General features: G+C 35.3%; 3 protein-coding genes across 6 annotated transcripts in view; 2 read left to right on the top strand and 1 right to left on the bottom strand.

Annotated features, from left to right (window-relative positions):
* Positions 1-1,138: 1,138 nt before the first annotated feature.
* Positions 1,139-11,009, top strand: LOC125667507 (coiled-coil domain-containing protein 89-like). Its single transcript, XM_048901040.2, has 7 exons — positions 1,139-1,378; positions 2,432-2,904; positions 3,330-3,460; positions 6,062-6,198; positions 6,720-6,802; positions 9,817-9,910; positions 10,085-11,009. The coding sequence occupies exons 1-7, from the start codon at positions 1,322-1,324 to the stop codon at positions 10,169-10,171; spliced, it is 1,062 nt and encodes a 353-aa protein (XP_048756997.1). The 5' UTR covers positions 1,139-1,321; the 3' UTR covers positions 10,172-11,009.
* A 774-nt stretch (positions 11,010-11,783) lies between these two features.
* LOC125667508 (uncharacterized) lies at positions 11,784-14,266 on the bottom strand. Of its 4 annotated transcripts, none has more exons than XM_048901042.2 (4): positions 14,113-14,266; positions 13,684-13,765; positions 12,849-13,043; positions 11,784-12,674 (listed from the first exon to the last, which is right to left on the bottom strand). In XM_048901042.2, the coding sequence occupies exons 2-4, from the start codon at positions 13,748-13,750 to the stop codon at positions 12,265-12,267; spliced, it is 672 nt and encodes a 223-aa protein (XP_048756999.2). In that variant the 5' UTR covers positions 13,751-13,765; positions 14,113-14,266; the 3' UTR covers positions 11,784-12,264. The 4 variants fall into 4 exon arrangements, with proteins under 4 accessions (XP_048756999.2, XP_056008063.1, XP_056008062.1 ...); XM_056152088.1 differs by having other exon boundaries at positions 13,844-14,244; XM_056152087.1 differs by having other exon boundaries at positions 14,056-14,244.
* Positions 14,267-15,278: 1,012 nt separating this feature from the next.
* LOC125667504 (N-acetyllactosaminide beta-1,6-N-acetylglucosaminyl-transferase-like) overlaps positions 15,279-17,153 on the top strand; it is a 5,742-nt gene continuing 3,867 nt past the window's right edge. The window contains exon 1 of the mRNA XM_048901036.2: positions 15,279-15,402. The gene's annotated coding sequence lies outside the window, so the exon portion shown is untranslated. The remainder of the gene's footprint in view (positions 15,403-17,153) is intronic.

The raw sequence follows: 17,153 nt of genomic DNA, 5'->3' as shown, positions 1-17,153 counted from the left end.
ATGCTGCATTTATGTGGTGTCTTTGCATGGCTCAATATACCTTTTTTTCTAGTTTATTTATTTTTTTTAGTTAATTCTGCCAGTAATGAATTTTTAGATATTTATACGATTAATTTACTACCATTATTGATTTTAATTTTATTTAAATTATTTTCAAAATTCTTATACTGTTTATCCAGCTTTCTATTTGAAATAGCTTGCACCTTTCGCAACATTTGCAACAAAAATTGCGAATAAAATTGAATTTTAATGATGGTTTTTTATATACATCTACTCTTCCTTGTAGTATTTTATTTCTTCCTCTAAATCTTATGCTTTCGTATCTGTACATTCTTGCATGAAATGTTTTCTTTTATTTTGTATTCTTTTGTTAATCTGTGATATGTCTGTGTACATGTATACATGCATGCTATGTGTCTTTGTCTTTGGTATACATGAATGTGATAGTCGGTTAAAAAGCTCTACAGAGCTTGTGCTTGATTTGTTGAAATGTATATAGTGCCGACTTTAATTAAAATTTACTTTACTTTACGGCACAGTGAACCATCTGCACGGAACGTTGAACGGTTTGCACGGAACGAAACGAAACGCTTTGGAGGTGTAATAGCACGTTTCAGGGTCTGTATAATCATTACTAACTACCGACAGACATCCTCAACTATCGTTTTACATGTACGCGTACGCTGTTTAGGTACGAATTTACCAAACTAAGGGAACTTACTTGTTCCGATTAAAATGATATCACGATCACAAAGTACAGCAGTTTTTATGATTCTGTGTTGTGGAAATAATCATAGAAACATAAAATGTAGTCTTAATCAATATTATTGCATGAATTGAATTATTTAAAACCCAGTGTTTACAAAGGGGCTGTGGAAATCGGTCAGTGTGTTCGACCGTGTTTGGCCGGTTCCGACATTTATAAAATGTACTAGATTTACCACTTTTTGGCAAGTGAAAACTCTCGTTTGGTACTTTTGTAGAAGAATTTTCAGAAAAAGTTTATATTTTTTTATGTACCTATGTTACAAACAGTAACCTCTGCAGATTGTGTATTCTTACATGCAGCATTCAAAGAGAAATCTCGAGAGAAAAAAATCGCTATCCGGGATTTTCGGCTTTCGGCCGTACTACATTTACCGCTTATCATTCCGGACTACATTTACACCCACCCAAGCGATAACTCTAATTTTTGTGAACAACAGCAAAGAAGTCCTGTTTGTTTACTCTTTACTGCTTTAGCGATTTCGGATTTGTGTCATCGCGTCATTCACATTTTTCTTTGTCTTTTAATTATGGTGTGAAGAAATTAGGGTACAAAATGTCGAACACAAGAAATCCTAAAGATATCCGTGACTTGGTGAATAACAGCGAGCGGGTATAACTGCTTTTGATTGTGTGCCGACATGTTATTGTTTATATAATATTGTTTAACTACTTGAACTAGGCGTACTGGAATGTGTTATATTGGATTATATAGTGTTGTATTGAAGCGTTAATGTTGTGGATTTTGTGTGCTCTCTGTATCCATGGATGAGTCACTCATTGAATTTTCCATTATTTTCAATCAAGGGTCATGACACAAGGTTTTGATTCGGACACAATCTAAGCAAACTGGTATACCAGTTTGCTTAGATTTTGTCAAAACCCTGTAGGTCATAGAGCCGAAAGGGGCAGCATAAAAATACATATCGTCGACTGACCATTTTCGGTGACCTTAGTGATAAACGGCGATTTCTTCATTAATCACTTGGATTAAATAAATAAACAATACACCTACCTTTAGAGGAATTAAATTCCTTTACTTTCATCCAAAAATTCCAAATCCATTGGTACGTTAATTGAATATATTTTCGTAACAAAAAACGTCATATTGTGCTCCTAAAACGGTGACGTCATCTATTTCGGTGACCATTGTTGATATAAGTTTGCCAAAAGTTTGTAACTGTAAAAACGTATATACAGGAGAAATGTGCAACAAAACATCAATTAATAGAATAATATAGTGTAGAATTCTAGACTTTTGGTATACTTTATTTTAATTTGAAAAAGTAATAAGTAAATGGACTTATTTTTGGGGTGCTCATGTTGATTTTTTGCACACTCTCCTTCTAGTAGTTCATTTTCGGAAAAAATTGAAGTCGTGCTCTGTATGTTTGCAAACACTACGGCGAAATTGATGACGTAATCAACACCTAGAAACGACAACGCGTACATGTAAACAAAAGGTCACAGATTCTGGTCAGTCACCGAAATAGGGCAGTCGACGATATAAATGTATACATGTACATATAATCAGCATACAACCTGACAGAGAGATAGAATATTCAATTAGATCACTGAATTCATTAAATTGTAATTACGACTTAAATATACATGATTTAACTTTCAATCTGATTTTTAATTCTCTCCACTTTTCATACATTTTCAGGATATGGGAGATATGAAAAGTAATCTAGACAAACTAAAGAATTTATCTGAAGATGACAAGAAAGAAAATGCAATGTTAAGATCCCGAATTGATGAGCAATGTCAACTGATTATGATCCTTAAACAGAGAGCAGATGATGTGCAGGGCAAGTCTTCTACCCTGGAGCGAATCAATAAAGAATTAATAGAATTTCGGGGCAATGCTCAGGAAATGTTGAATGCAGAAATAAGAAAAAATACACTGCTTGAGAAACGTTTTGATGAGCTTGCATCGAATCACCAGGAAATGATTAAGATTAAAGATGAATACAAGCGCTCCAATCAAGATCTTCGACAAGAAAACTCGAGACTCAGGGATGAAAACGCTCGGTTGTTTTCGGGTGCAATAACTGAGAAAGACCAGCAGATTGCGGACTTGGAGAAAAGACTTGCAGGTTTAAAAGAACAGAGCAGTAGTCAAGAGATCAGGCAAAGGTATTGGCGATGTACATTGAAGGTGTTAATTAATGATTTTACAATGTCCTCTCAGACTGACTGTTTTATAACAATACAGGTCTCTCACTGTTTTGTATTGATATATAGATCTGGGACCAGTTGCACAAAAGTTAGTTAAGTTTAACTGACAGTCAACTTCAAGTTAATGCTATAAAATAAATGTTCAATTTAATGGCAAGTTAACTGTCAGTTAAAGTTGACTAAGCTTCGTGCAACTGAGTCCTGGTTTATAGCAATACATGTTTGTCATGAGGTATATTGATACATATTTCCGTTTTCTGGGAATTAAAAATAAACTCAATTAAAAAAAAAAATATTTAGACTTTTGGGCTTAGTTTAGACTCAGCGAGGGTGAGGGGAAATAAACAGTCATGTGTTTTATTTTGATGTTATGTATTACCCAGACAGAGTATTCAAGATCTGAAGGTCCAGGAACAGGAACTGCAGAGGAAGGTGGAGACATTACAGGAACAGTATAAAACTGACGTAAAAAACCTCAACAGCAAACTCCAAGAGGCAGAGGAAAGGTTAAAAGGTCAGAAAAATCATCTAATTAAAATGTCATGAAAGGATGAATTGTAAGCTGTTGATAAGGAAAATGATCTGTGTCTAGTGATGTCATGATAAATTTAAAGGTATCAACAATGAAATCCAAATATTGATAGGGGGAAACAAATGGAAAAGAATCTTTAAAAAAAATTCAAATTGGAAGTTTTATATAAGTAATTCTCATGTATAATTGTAGAATATTCAATTTGTCAAATGAAAAGCAATTCTCACGTAGTGTAGAATATTCAATTCGTCAAATGAAAAGCAATTCTCACATAATGTAGAATATTCAATTCGTCAAATGAAAAGCAATTCTCACGTAGTGTAGAATATTCAATTCATCAAATGAAAAGCAATTCTCACGTAGTGTAGAATATTCAATTCGTCAAATGAAAAGCAATTCTCACGTAGTGTAGAATATTCAATTTGTCAAATGAAATTCTCACGTAGTGTAGAATATTCAATTCGTCGAATCAAAAGCAATTCTCACGTAGTGTAGAATATTCAATTTGTCAAATGAAATTCTCACGTAGTGTAGATTCCAAATAAAAAGCAGGTGATACAGACCCTGAAGGGTGCTACTACACCTCCAAAGCGTTTCATTTCATTCCGTGCAAACCATTCACCGTTCCGTGCAGACCGTTCAACATTTCAGCCACAGGCCTGGAGTATACAAATAGCAAATGTATTACTACACTCAGAATGAATGTACAAAAATAGCGAAACAGACGGGACCATTTCATTTTCAGTTTCAATGAATTTAATAGAGCAATGAATCAATAAAATTTGATTAATCAATATTTCGTGACAATATGATTTTTGCATATTTTTCTTTTATTTCCGAAATAAAAAAAAATATTCCTTTGTTTTCATTCCAACATGTTTATAAGTCATTGATCTAATAAGTAAAAATTAGATTTACCGCGTTGGACATGAGCAATCATGTTAAAATGAATCATTATCATTTCTTTCTCAACCTTTTTTAATACCTAGAATACTGTCATTATATTGAAACTATTCCTTGTTTAAACTAAGGGCTGTTCCAGAAATGATCAAATGGGGGGGTCGGGCGGCAAACGATATTTTTTTGTGTGGGTGGTTGTATTTTTTCATATTTTAATTGGTCCGTGGTTGGACTGTTAAAAAAATATTTATTATGGGTAGTGGGTAGTTTCTATTGTTTTATTTTGTGCCACGTGGGTGTTGAGTTTTCAGGATATTTTTATTGTCGCTCTTGTCGTGTTGGTTACAAAAAGTCGGAGGGAAACTTGAAAACGTGCTTTCGAAATCGGAAATCGGAAGTAACATAGAACTATTCGAGTTGTCGCTCTTTGCAGCGCATAACTTTCCATTACGGCACTCTTCAAATTAGAGGCGCGTTTAGTAGGGTCCCTTTGGACGTGATGGCGGCGAACTCTGTTCTGTAGATTATTACAGTTTACAGTGCATCGATTTTGGGAATATTTTGAAACCAATAGGTATTCCGTTTTCTAATAAAAATAGGCAAACCTTAGTTGATTTATACGAGGGTACCGATGCGTTATATTTATCAGTCGGTGTGATGGTGATGTAGAGGCCTCCGGGCGAGGGCTCCATTAGAAGACGAACGATTCGTGGAAAAACATATCCATACCCATTTCATGATAATAGCATCGTTTGGACTCCCAATCTTTCCAACATTCCCGCCATAGATGCCTTTGATTGTTGATGTGACATCGTTTCTTCAGAACTACTGTGATACAATGTCGCACAGGCATTACCGCGTCATTGACTAGAATATTTGTCCCGAAAACCTCGCGAGATTTGTACCGTTTTCATTTTTAAAAATATTTTTGTGGTGTGTCTGGTTAGTTTTTTTTTATTAGATGGGTCATTGTAAAATGAGTTTATTAATTTGATGGGTCATGGGGTAATTTTTTTTTTTTTTTTATGGGTGCTTGGTGTATACAAAAGGTGCCTCCCGACCCCCCCCCCCCCCCCCCCCCCCCCCATGTATTTATTTCTGGAATAGCCCTAACCCAGGACGAACCAAATAATATATAGAAATCAAAGCGTGCAGGCCACACCTACTGTTTTGTGTAGACTGTTCACAAAGCGTGCAAGCCACGCCTACAAAGTGGTCTGCATTTCGTGCGAAGCGTTTCGTGCAAACTGTTCACCGTTCCGTGCAGACCGTTCAGCATTTTATGCAAACTGTTCACTGTTCCATGCAAGAATCATTTCGTACCGTTCCGTGCAAGTAGTGTAGTAGTATGCTTCAGGGTCTGTATGTGGGGTTGTTAAAAGCATAGCTCTAAGGAAGGAATGATGCCATATGCAGATATGAGGTCCACATTCACTAAGGAATATACATATCCTGAGATTTTTTCTCAAAAATAACATTACAATTTCTTTAATTTAAATGAAACCACAGAAATCATTTTCATTTGGCGTAGAGGTAAAAGATGATAGGTCACTGCGATAGGTCACTGAATTTCTTAATTTGGCATTTACAAATTGAATGAAATTGATTCAAACCATGTCATTCCATGAGTATATATTCCTCTTGAAAATTATTGAAATTCATTAATAAATTTCGTTTATGCAGGTGCTAATTATAAGTTACAGAACCAGCTGGATAACAAAAGATCAGCTGATCAGGAATCTCAAACCAAAATCCAGTCCCTCACGAAGGAGAAGGATGAACTGCTAGACCTTGCCATGCAAAGGGGAAAGATTATTCAGGTAAGTCAACTCACAGACAGGTAAAATTACTCAGGTGAGTCCACTTCACAAACAGGTAAAATTACTCAGGTGAGTCCACTTCACAAACAGGTAAAATTACTCAGGTGAGTCCACTTCACAAACAGGTAAAAATATTCAGGCAAGTCAACTTCACCTTACAGACGAGTAGAATTGTTCAGGTAAAACACACTCACACAAAATACACACACTCAAACACACACACACAAAACACACTCACACAAAACACACACTCAAACATACACATGCAAAACACACACACAAAACACACTCACACACGTCTTGTAAAACCAGATTTATTCCCTTACCTTGGAATAATGAAGAGGAGGGTCTTTTATTGTAGCAATGCTGGCCGTTACACAGACCTCAAATGTTATGATCTTTTCCGAGTGCTCTGAGACTCTTTCCAGATAAAGCAATATCTCTACTTTTATAATTATTACCAGGCATACTTTGTACTGGATAAATGCCTACATGAATTGAATTTTTTTTATTTATTATAGAAAGAACAATCTGAAAACAAGAAGCTACAGAAAAAGATGGAGGAGATGGAGAAATCAATCCGCAGCATGGAAGACAAATTTGAGTAAGATCACCGTTTTCTAAATTTGCCCAAAATCAGAATTTTCAAGAATGATAAGTGTATACAAACATTCTTTCAGGGTTATTCATCATGTGGTACATGTAACATGCAATTCATATTTTAAAAATCACCAGTTTTTTCTAATATGATAATTTAAAATGACTTTTAATTTGTTTTCTACAAATCATATAAATGTACCTGATAGTAGCATAAATTTTTATACTGAATGAAGTGTGTGACTTTATAGCGAGTGTTCTTTGTGTCTTTGGCTCCTCAGGATTTGTGAGACAGTAAGGCTTACCACCATCACTTCATCATTTTGTTGTCACAGTCACATTTTCTGATGCCTTCACAAACAACACACTTGTTTCTTTATAAAACAGCTTAGTTATTGTTTAACAGGGTCAGTAAGATTTCAGTCTTGTTGACTAGGGAAGAAATGGCTATTCAGAATTTGTAGAATTACCAGTAATTTTAATACACATCACTGTAGTCTGCTTAAATAAAATTTGAGGTCAGCTACATCTTTTCTATATTGCATGTCTCTTAAAAGGGGTGTTTTTTTTTTTTTTTTAGCTAACCTGAGCTGAAAGCTCAAGAGAGCTTTTCTGATCACCTGTTGTCCATCATCTGTTCATCTGTCTGTCTTACCGTCTGTAACCTTTTACATTTTTGACTTCTTCTCCAGAAAGACTGGGTCAATTTCAACCAAAATTAGTAAAAAGCATCCTTGGGTGAAGGGCTTTCAAGTTTGTTCAAATAAAAGGCCATGCCCCCTTCGAAGGGGAGATAATCCCAAAAATGTAAAAATTGGGTGGGGTCATTTGATTGATTGAATATTGTTTAACGACCCTCTCGAGAATATTTCACTCATATGGAGACGTCACCACTGCCGGTGAAGGGCTGCAAAATTTAGGCCTATGCTCAACGCATATGGCCATTGAGCAGGGAGGGATCTTTATCGTGACACGAGACCTCGGTTTTTGTGGTCTTGTCTGAAGGACCGCCCCATTTAGTCGCCTCTAACAATAAGGAAGGGGGTACTGAGGACCTATTATAACCCAGTTCCCCACGAGACTGGGGTCGTTTGAAAATCTTCTCAAGAACCACTGGACTAGAAGAGCTGAAATTTACATAAAACCTTCTTGACATAGTGCTCATTCAAGTTTGTGAAAATCATGACCCCTAGGCGTAGGATGGGGCCACAAATAGAGGATTGAAGTTTGCATACAAATATATAGGGAAAATCTTTATAAAAAACTTCTCAAGAACCACTGGGCTAGGAAAGAATGAATTTACATGAAAACTTCCTGGCATAATGCAGATTCAAGTTTGTTAAAATCATGTTCCCGGAGAAAGGATGGGGCCACAATAGGGAATTTGACATACAAATATATAAATCTTTAAATATGGCCCAAGATGACTGAGGTGAGTGATGTGGCTCATGGACCTCTTGTTTTTGCATGGAAATGATGTCAATTTGATTATACTGTTTTGGATACACAGGCACTTTCAGTCTTTGTGTATCAACATACAGAGTAATGCAGAGGGAGTTTTGATATCAAATATATTTTTTATTGTTAAAGTACAAAGTAAAATTTGTCTGAAAGGCGATGCCTTGTTTTAATTCCTTGTGACAGAGATTCCTTATATTTAGATATAGCTATGTTGTAATATTAAAACTGGGAACTGATCTTCACATCTTTATGTAAATCAGGTTTTGTTTTAATTCATTTCTTTACAAGCAAGTGTTACTGTACAATAACTATAATGAACTTTTCCACACGACATTATTAAATCAAAAATAAAAATTGAATATCAATCACGGAATTAATTTATTTTCACTTCTTCATATAAGATGAGAATACCGACCAATTAGATACTAGAATTAATTCATACATATGCATATTGACTTACTTTTGACACCTTGTACATCAAACTATGTAATATTTAATAATGGATCAAAGGATCTAATGAATGAGAATAAATGCTGCATTTGTTTGTAACTGAATATATTGTACATATAGATTCATTTCAGCATAGTACTAGTCAAAACAGGGCAAACCCATTAATTTCATCATTATTGCTTCACTATATAGTCTACTCCAGATATATTGAAATTCAGGGGGACCAACCAGAATTGTTTGTTCAATCTAAAATTAACATGAACTCCATATAAATAATGTTATTGGGGATTTATTTTAACTTCAATATAACAGATAGTTCAATATAACTAACTTCAATATAAGTGGAGTAGACTGTACTGGATATCAAAATAATATAATTATGTGGTTTTCTTTATAAATGTCAGTAACTACTAATATATGCACAGTATTCACTTTGTTACAGAATTTTAGCAATGCCATGACAACAAAGTTAACACAGTATTCACTTTGTTACAGAATTTTAGCAATGCCATGACAACAAAGTTAAGTGTTTCCATTGACATTTAATCTCTGTTAATCCACTGTTTACAGGACATTTAACCTCTGTTAATCCACTGTTTACAGGACATTTAATCTGTTAATCCACTGTTTACAGGACATTTAATCTCTGTTAATCCACTGTTTACAGGACATTTGATCTCTGTTAATCCACTCTGTTTACCGGACATTTAATCTCTGTTAATTTACTGTTTACAGGACATTTAACCTCTGTTAATCCACTCTGTTTACCGGACATTTAATCTCTGTTAATCCACTGTTTACAGGACATTTAACCTCTGTTAATCCACTCTGTTTACCGGACATTTAATCTCTGTTAATCCACTCTGTTTACCGGACATTTAATCTCTGTTAATTTACTGTTTACAGGACATTTAACCTCTGTTAATCCACTCTGTTTACCGGACATTTAATCTCTGTTAATCCACTGTTTACAGGACATTTAACCTCTGTTAATCCACTCTGTTTACCGGACATTTAATCTCTGTTAATCCACTGTTTACAGGACATTTAACCTCTGTTAATCCACTCTGTTTACCGGACATTTAATCTCTGTTAATTTACTGTTTACAGGAGAGAGGCAGCTACAGTTAATGCTAATCTGCAGGTGCGGAAATTACGAGACGAACTCAGCTCGACTGAAGCACGCTGTAAAGAAGTAATGAGGGTTAGTAAACTATACACTTCACACTTTAATACTAAGCTAAGGCTTACGAAACCAACCAACCAACCATTCTGAACCAAGACTGATTTTTTTTATCCAAATGTAACATACTTTTGTTTTTCAACATTTCATACTTTAGAAGATTGATTCCAAGTGACATATTTGCTTTTGTTGTAGGATTTTGAAACCTTTAAGAAATACTCCAACACACTCCTGCAGAAGGAAAAAGAAATTAACGAACGACTCCGACATCTGGCAGAGTGATCTCCCTTCACGACTTTGTGCAAAAAAAAAAAATAATAATCCAATGCCGAGCAAGTGACACAGGGATGATTGGGAGTATTGGTGACATATTAATGTGAGCATCAGCATTTGAAGATTTTTAGCAACTGAACAGGAAGTGCACATACATATGCTGTTTGGTCATTCTGTCCTAAAGCATTGTTAGTTTGGCAGTGCCTTATCATTGTTCTGATACATGTGATTATATACAACCCAAGATCACTGTGAATTACTAAACAGACATCCGAAATATTTCAAACTGCTGATAAATAAAACAAGTATTATACAGTCAAACCTCATTATCTTGATGGGAACAAGATAAACACTTCGAGATATCCGAGGATTTGAGATACATGAAAATGTTCTAGTTGGGACTTCCAACTCACTTGGAAATATCCATGGTATTCGAAATATCGATGTTCAAGATACTGAAGTTCAACTGTAGATCAAAAGATGTTAATTGGTTACTTTGATAGCAAGACCTAATAGTGTTCTGTATGTACAGAAGCATGCATAATGATAAAACTTTAATTAACTGAAAACGGTAAAACACGCTTACAGCAAAGTGCTAGGGATGAACAATTCTGATACGTTATAAATATTATTCGTTTTATTTGACGAGTTCTTAATTTGTTTTAAAACTACAGAGAATGAAAATCACTTTGCTATAAGCGTGAATTCGTTTTAAGTGTGTTCGCTGTAACCATGTTTTACTGTAGTGAAAATATGCTTGTTAGTATACTTATATATACATGCATTATAATCGGTACTGCTGAAATATTACAATTGTGATATTTTATTTTTAAATCAATTTACTTGCCTTATGTTTACATCTTTGAAGTCATCTACTGTAGACTTAATTAACTATCCCCCTGCAATTCATTGTGAGAGGGTACATGGTAACGGGACTGTGTGTGGGTAATTAGTATGTGAGTGTGTGTGGGTAATTAGTATGTGAGTGTGTGGGTAATTAGTATGTGAGTGTGTGTGAAAAGCTATTGATTTCGGGGGTCAAAAGGTCAAAATGTATACACTCTACAGACCACAGTTTTTGTGTGTGGGTAATTAGTATGTATGTGTGTGTGTGGGGGGGGGGGGGGGGGGGGGGGGGGGGGTAATTAGTATGTGAGTGTGTGTGTAAAGTTAAGATTGTAGACACTCTAGAGGACACAGTTTTTGTCCGATTGATTTGTTACTCCATGAGTAGAGAGGAAAAATCCTATTGATTTGGGGGTCAAAAGGTCAAAGTGTATACACTGTACAGGTCACATTTGTTGCTCGATTGATTTGATACTTCAAATGTAGCTTTGTTATCAAGAGAGGAAGAACCCTATTGATTTTGGTATCTAAAGGTCAAGGTCACTATGGGACTTCATAGAAAAAGCTTGTAGACACTCATTATGAGGGGATTTATATATATATATATATATATATATATATACACATACACACACAGGTATATGATTTACAGATATCTTTTGTTATGGAGTATTCCAGATTTTCAGTAGACTGTCCCGTTGAACAATTAGAGGGAGGGGATATTATTTTTAGTAATTTCAATTCATGTAATATGTCCTGTGAGACTGAAGATATATTTTTATTGAAGTTATGAAATATATTTATTACAGTACTAAGGAAATATATTTATTACAGTACAAAGGAAATATATTTATGACAGTACTTTATTTAGCTTGGTGATATAAAGTTCCGTCCATTTCAGTTAATTATGTTTACTTTTTGTATTTTACAATTATTCCATAAAATTTATTTTGATTTACATTAATGTTAGCTGTTATTTTTAAAATATATTTGTTTAATTGATCATCCAATAAAACACGATATTTATTTGTTTAACATTGTACACATTGATTATAACACCTTTATACATTGTTTACTACATGTCCAGTGAAGGCTTTGTAAACAATCCATCACTCACTAGTTCTACATAGAGTCATTCATTTTCGGATGACAATCCTATGGTATATGTCGATTGTAAGTTAACTTCTGCGCAGTTTTCCATCACTGTATTTTTATACAGCTCATTAACTGGTAGTGGTGGTCGGGCTCATCATTCATTATTTCCCTGCCCCCCTCCTGAAGACTACCATTGGTCTTCTGATCGGTACCACGGGGACCAGTAGGGTTCTAGGAGTGATGATGCTAATGACCTTCGGTGGAGGGATTTTAACCACAGGAAGCACGGGGACTTTAACCACTCGGACGGGGATCACTGGACCATGCACGTGCACTATGGGTCTCCGGAAGTTTACCTGCCGCGCACCTGCACGACTGGGTGGAAGCACCCCCCGGCCTGCATTACGCACGGGTTGGACTTGTTCCCCGCTGCAGATCTTATTGAGAGGAGGGAGGACATCCGTGCAGTTGCTCACGTGATTGTATGCACCGCATGTGCACACGTTCACGCCGTCTGGGTGGGAAACGCGATCGCCTAACTGGACGACGTATCCACCTATGTTGCATGTCCCTGTAATATATTATAAGATTCAACTGGTTTTTTGTCTTGTACGAAGTGCATTAAACATTTCTGCCAGCCCAAGAAAGATTGGGAGATGCATATACCATTAATGTGGCTGAAAATATTTTAAAATCTATTTGTGGGTGTAGCTTACTTAGTTAAAGAGATGAACATTTTTGTTACCTTCACAGTAGAAACAATTATTTCCCGGTCGCTTTTGAGTACATTCCGGTCCGGTTTTCGCACATTGCCATAGTTTGCAGTAGTGGTAATCCTCGTGTTTCTGACAGTACCGGTCTCTGCCCAACACGGAGGATATATCCGGTATCTCTGAAGACTTGTACCGCACACAGCTTCTTCCGAATCGTTCTACCCCACCTGCAAAATAAATTAATAAAAATAGATAAATTCCTGGTGTAATTACAGGCCAACAAAAATTTTGTGTTTGAATTTGTAACGTTCATTATATATTCATGTATTTTAAAACCCCATTTTCTACTTCATTAAACTTTGTTTTTCATGAAACTTTTTTTTTTAACTGCGTCAGTGAAAAGTACATGCTGTAGAGAAAATGGGGGGGGGGGGGGGGGGGGGGGGGGGAGAATTCCATCAAATTAAAAAAAAAACTATTATTATTTGCTTGTAATAATCTAGCCGTGCAATTCATTTAAGAAATAATTCAATTTTTTTTTTTTAAAAATACTTGAGGGTATGAACTGACGCCTCACGCCGGGATACTAATGAAGCGCGTTAACATGCGCGTTGCATTTCATACCCTCATGTATTTTCAAAAAGTTTATTTTTTAATTTGCATTCTACTTTCATTTCTGTCAGAATTCCCAATCGTTGAAATAGACTTGTAGCATTTACTTATGTATCAAGATTCATACGTGCATTGTACACCATTATTGCAGCTGAAACGCATTCACGGGGAAATGGCTATCATTTCAATTTGTAAAGATATCACAGATAAAAACAATGAACATGTAAATAGATACACATGCAAAATTCTGTTTACCTGTCTCTAAAATCTGGAAAATCAGTGTGAAGACTACCACCAGTACAGAAAAACTAGAGATCATCATTCGCCTGGTATCCGCCTGCAAACATTTAGAGCATATAGCCATTTTACTTGTATAAAATTCGAAACTAAATACTCAGTATTACATGTAGTATACCTGAACTACAGTTAAACATTTCCGAAAGATAAAACAAACATAAAGTAACCGTTCTGATTATAACACTGGGCGTTTTAAATATCTATAATCAAAAGTATTGTCTGCCTATAAACAATTCGTGAATAGTTTGTTTAATTATAGGATGACATTTTTTTAAGTATAGATATTTTTCAAAAAATGAATAAAAAATAAAAAACGTCGATTATCTGTACACTGCATCACTAAATTCAAATTTAACGTCCTATAGTAATGACATTAGACTCTCTTACCTTACAAATATATGTACATGTACTTAAAAAATCTGAACATGTAAATTAAGTCAGATCTGGTGAATCGTCCAGGAAGAGAAAATAGATTCCCTTGGATAAAAAAAAAATGGGAGGCGAGAAACAAAGTCGGTAAACCTGACAATGACGAAATAAAGTTGGGCATATATTACTCATTAAGTAGCGCGGAGTTTTCGGTGACGTAAAAGAGGGTCATTTGTAGTGATTGATAGTACAATGATTTATAAGCATGATCAGGGAGGAGGGGGAAATTTCGCAATTGTATTCGTATATTTTGTGCATTCGGTTAATCTATATAGATAGCATTGCCTGATTTGTAGAAGATGGTTTCTATAATTTAGTTGTTTTTTTTTAATGAACAAGTCGTGTACGCCAACTTAAGAGAGATTCGTTTTTGATCAGAGTTATGTTCATCTAAATTTTGAGAATTAGCGTAGCATTGAACGACTATGTATTAAAACACACTCAAACTTAACACATTGTACTTCAGTAAGCCTGTACATATGATATGGTGTGTGTGGTGGTGGTGGTGAAAGGGGGGGGTGGTAAGGGGTGCAATTCTTAACTCCCACCTTATACATGTAATATAAATAAAATTCTGTTAGCAGCTAAACACTAGACTCTAGGATAATTATCTTTTTAATGTTGGTTGTAAGGATGACTGGCAGAGACAAATTACTGCATAGCTTAAAAGAGAAACTAAAGTTAACATTAGCATTTCTAAATCTACATTTAGTAATTAATTGCACGAATTTAATATTGAAAATATCAATATGCAGCTCCTTAATTGAATTTACGAAGTCTCCAAAACTGTACTTCTTAAGTCAATACTTGCATGCACTATGCATGAATTGTAAAAACATTTGAAAAAAAGCGTGAACCAGTCCCTTTAATTAATCCATTTATCCTATTTGACTGAAATTGCGCTCCCCCCCCCCCCCCTCTCTCTCTCTCTCTCTCTCTCTCTCTCTCTCTCTCACGCACAGAAAGATTGATTGTATCTTTCTTAAACGTCTCGCTCGAGAATTTTTCACTCGGAGACGTTGCGCACAGAAAGAGAAAATAAAATAAAATACAAGCACCTGTTGCATCTGATTGATTTGACCTGATATTTTACAGTTCACTGGACTGCACAGCCCTAGGTAATGTTTTAATACGTGTCAAGTGCGCTTGCTGATTGTTTCCGCGTGAGTGCGGGATCTTTTTTTTTTTCTCTATATGTTTACATCGTAGATCATTTAGCCACGTGGAGTATTGTCTCAGCGCAGACAGGTGAGTAATTATATTGCATCCACGAGAACTGATCTTACAAACATTCCGTGAGAACTGATCTTCTTATCAAAGTTTTACACTGATGTTTATTTTAGACGATTTTGTTTCGTGTTTTTTGATCGATTGTATTTAGAGCATATGTGTTGAATTACAGCCTTAATTTGCTTGTTGAATGTACATTCTCTATGACGTATCCATTGTTTATTATACGTGGAAATGCTACACGTGCGTGTGAATCAGGTATAACGGATTTTTTTTTTTTTTGGGGGGGGGGGGCTAACATATGTCGGTTTCAGAAATACTCCCAAAGATACAGGTAAAACCCTTCACTAAAATCACTTATCGTTTTTCAAAGAAAACAATATTCGTCTTCATTTCCTTAAGCCCCTTTTAAAATCATAGTTTGAAACATCGATGGAACTCATAATCGATCGGCATGCAACATAGTACCAATCAAGTTGTTCATACAAATACATGTACGCAAAAGTATTTGTTTTGATAAGGGGTGTAACTCGTTCTAATTCTAATCTAATGCACTTCAACCATATATTCTCAACATTTCTCACCATGCAGAGGGCGTATTACGCTACGCTACACCTCTGTCAACGTCTAAATGTCAAGATTCTTGGAAAAACTTACTTTTACCTATTGCATCATAAATAATGATTTTACGAGTTTTAGTTTTAAGCTTTAAATCTTAAAGTAGGTTCACAAAGACAACGAATTCTATGATTATTTTAAATAGATTATTTATTAATGAATGAATGAATTATCTATATAAACCTTTTAATTCGCTCAGGTGTCTCGTATTTACCATCTTCTGCTTTTAAAAAATTCAAACAAGTGTTTGATTTGCTTAGATATTGATATGCTAAGTTAGTTTTAGTACATTTTGATATACTTTTTAGACGTTAACAGAGGTATTAGTGGAGCATAGCGGGAACGATAACTCTGGGTAGAGATTGTCAAGGGCAACGGGGAGCGTGGCCCAGTTCGTTCGTTAAGAAGTGGGGACACACAAATTTTTGTGCCCCCACCCTTTTTGTCCCCTCCCAATCTAATTAAAATTAGATGTTAGATCCGCTCATATATTCGCTACACAAACTAAAATTAGATGTTAGAACCTCTAATTTTAATTAGATTGGTCCCCTCCCTTATGTGAATTTGAACAATGCTTGAATGCAATCCAAAAGCTGAATACTGTATTTTTCTTCAATGAACTTTGAGCTTTCGCTTTAACGGACTCTAAATAGGACAAGAGGCCTTCGTGGCACCATCTTCAAATTTACCCATTCCCTTTCCAGTTGTAGTACGCATGTGTGTGAATGAAAACCCCACATTATTTACTTTGATATGGTTGCCTAGCAACGTACTAAACATATCAACAATTGATGTTCTTTTTAATAAATATTTCAAATGCAACTATGATAAAAGTTCAAATTTTCAAACAAGAATGGTTACATTTTATGAACTTCTCATTGGATTACCACGCATTCTATAATTTATTTTTTTTTAAATATATACATGTTTTGAAGTGTTTAATGTCCATTCCATAGTGACTACGCAATATACTCCTTAGCAACATATTCAATATTGTGAATATATACATAGCGAGTACGCAATATACTCCTTAGCAACAGTCAATATTGTAAATATATACATAGTGAATACGCAATGCTCCTTAGCTGTTGTAACCTGACGTACCAGAGTACACTGGAAACATGGGCACAGTAACCTACTACTCGGACTCC

The sequence above is a fragment of the Ostrea edulis genome, chromosome 10 (genome assembly GCF_947568905.1).
Source record: "Ostrea edulis chromosome 10, xbOstEdul1.1, whole genome shotgun sequence".
NCBI classification, from domain to species: domain Eukaryota; kingdom Metazoa; phylum Mollusca; class Bivalvia; order Ostreida; family Ostreidae; genus Ostrea; species Ostrea edulis.
The sequence above is the reverse complement of the archived record's forward strand: the minus strand, read 5'-3'. Positions and strand labels throughout refer to the sequence as shown.

Excerpts from the sequence above, each read along its gene's own strand:
- LOC125667507 (XM_048901040.2), top strand. The coding sequence starts at position 1,322 with ATGTCGAACACAAGAAATCCTAAAGATATCCGTGACTTGGTGAATAAC. Across the intron at positions 3,461-6,061 it reads GGCAGAGGAAAGGTTAAAAG|GTGCTAATTATAAGTTACAG; the intron begins GTCAGAAAAATC and ends TCGTTTATGCAG. Across the intron at positions 6,199-6,719 it reads AAAGGGGAAAGATTATTCAG|AAAGAACAATCTGAAAACAA; the intron begins GTAAGTCAACTC and ends TATTTATTATAG.
- LOC125667508 (XM_048901041.2), bottom strand. The coding sequence starts at position 13,792 with ATGGCTATATGCTCTAAATGTTTGCAGGCGGATACCAGGCGAATGATG. Across the intron at positions 13,044-13,683 it reads TTTCCAGATTTTAGAGACAG|GTGGGGTAGAACGATTCGGA; the intron begins GTAAACAGAATT and ends TTTATTTTGCAG. Across the intron at positions 12,675-12,848 it reads TAATTGTTTCTACTGTGAAG|GGACATGCAACATAGGTGGA; the intron begins GTAACAAAAATG and ends AATATATTACAG.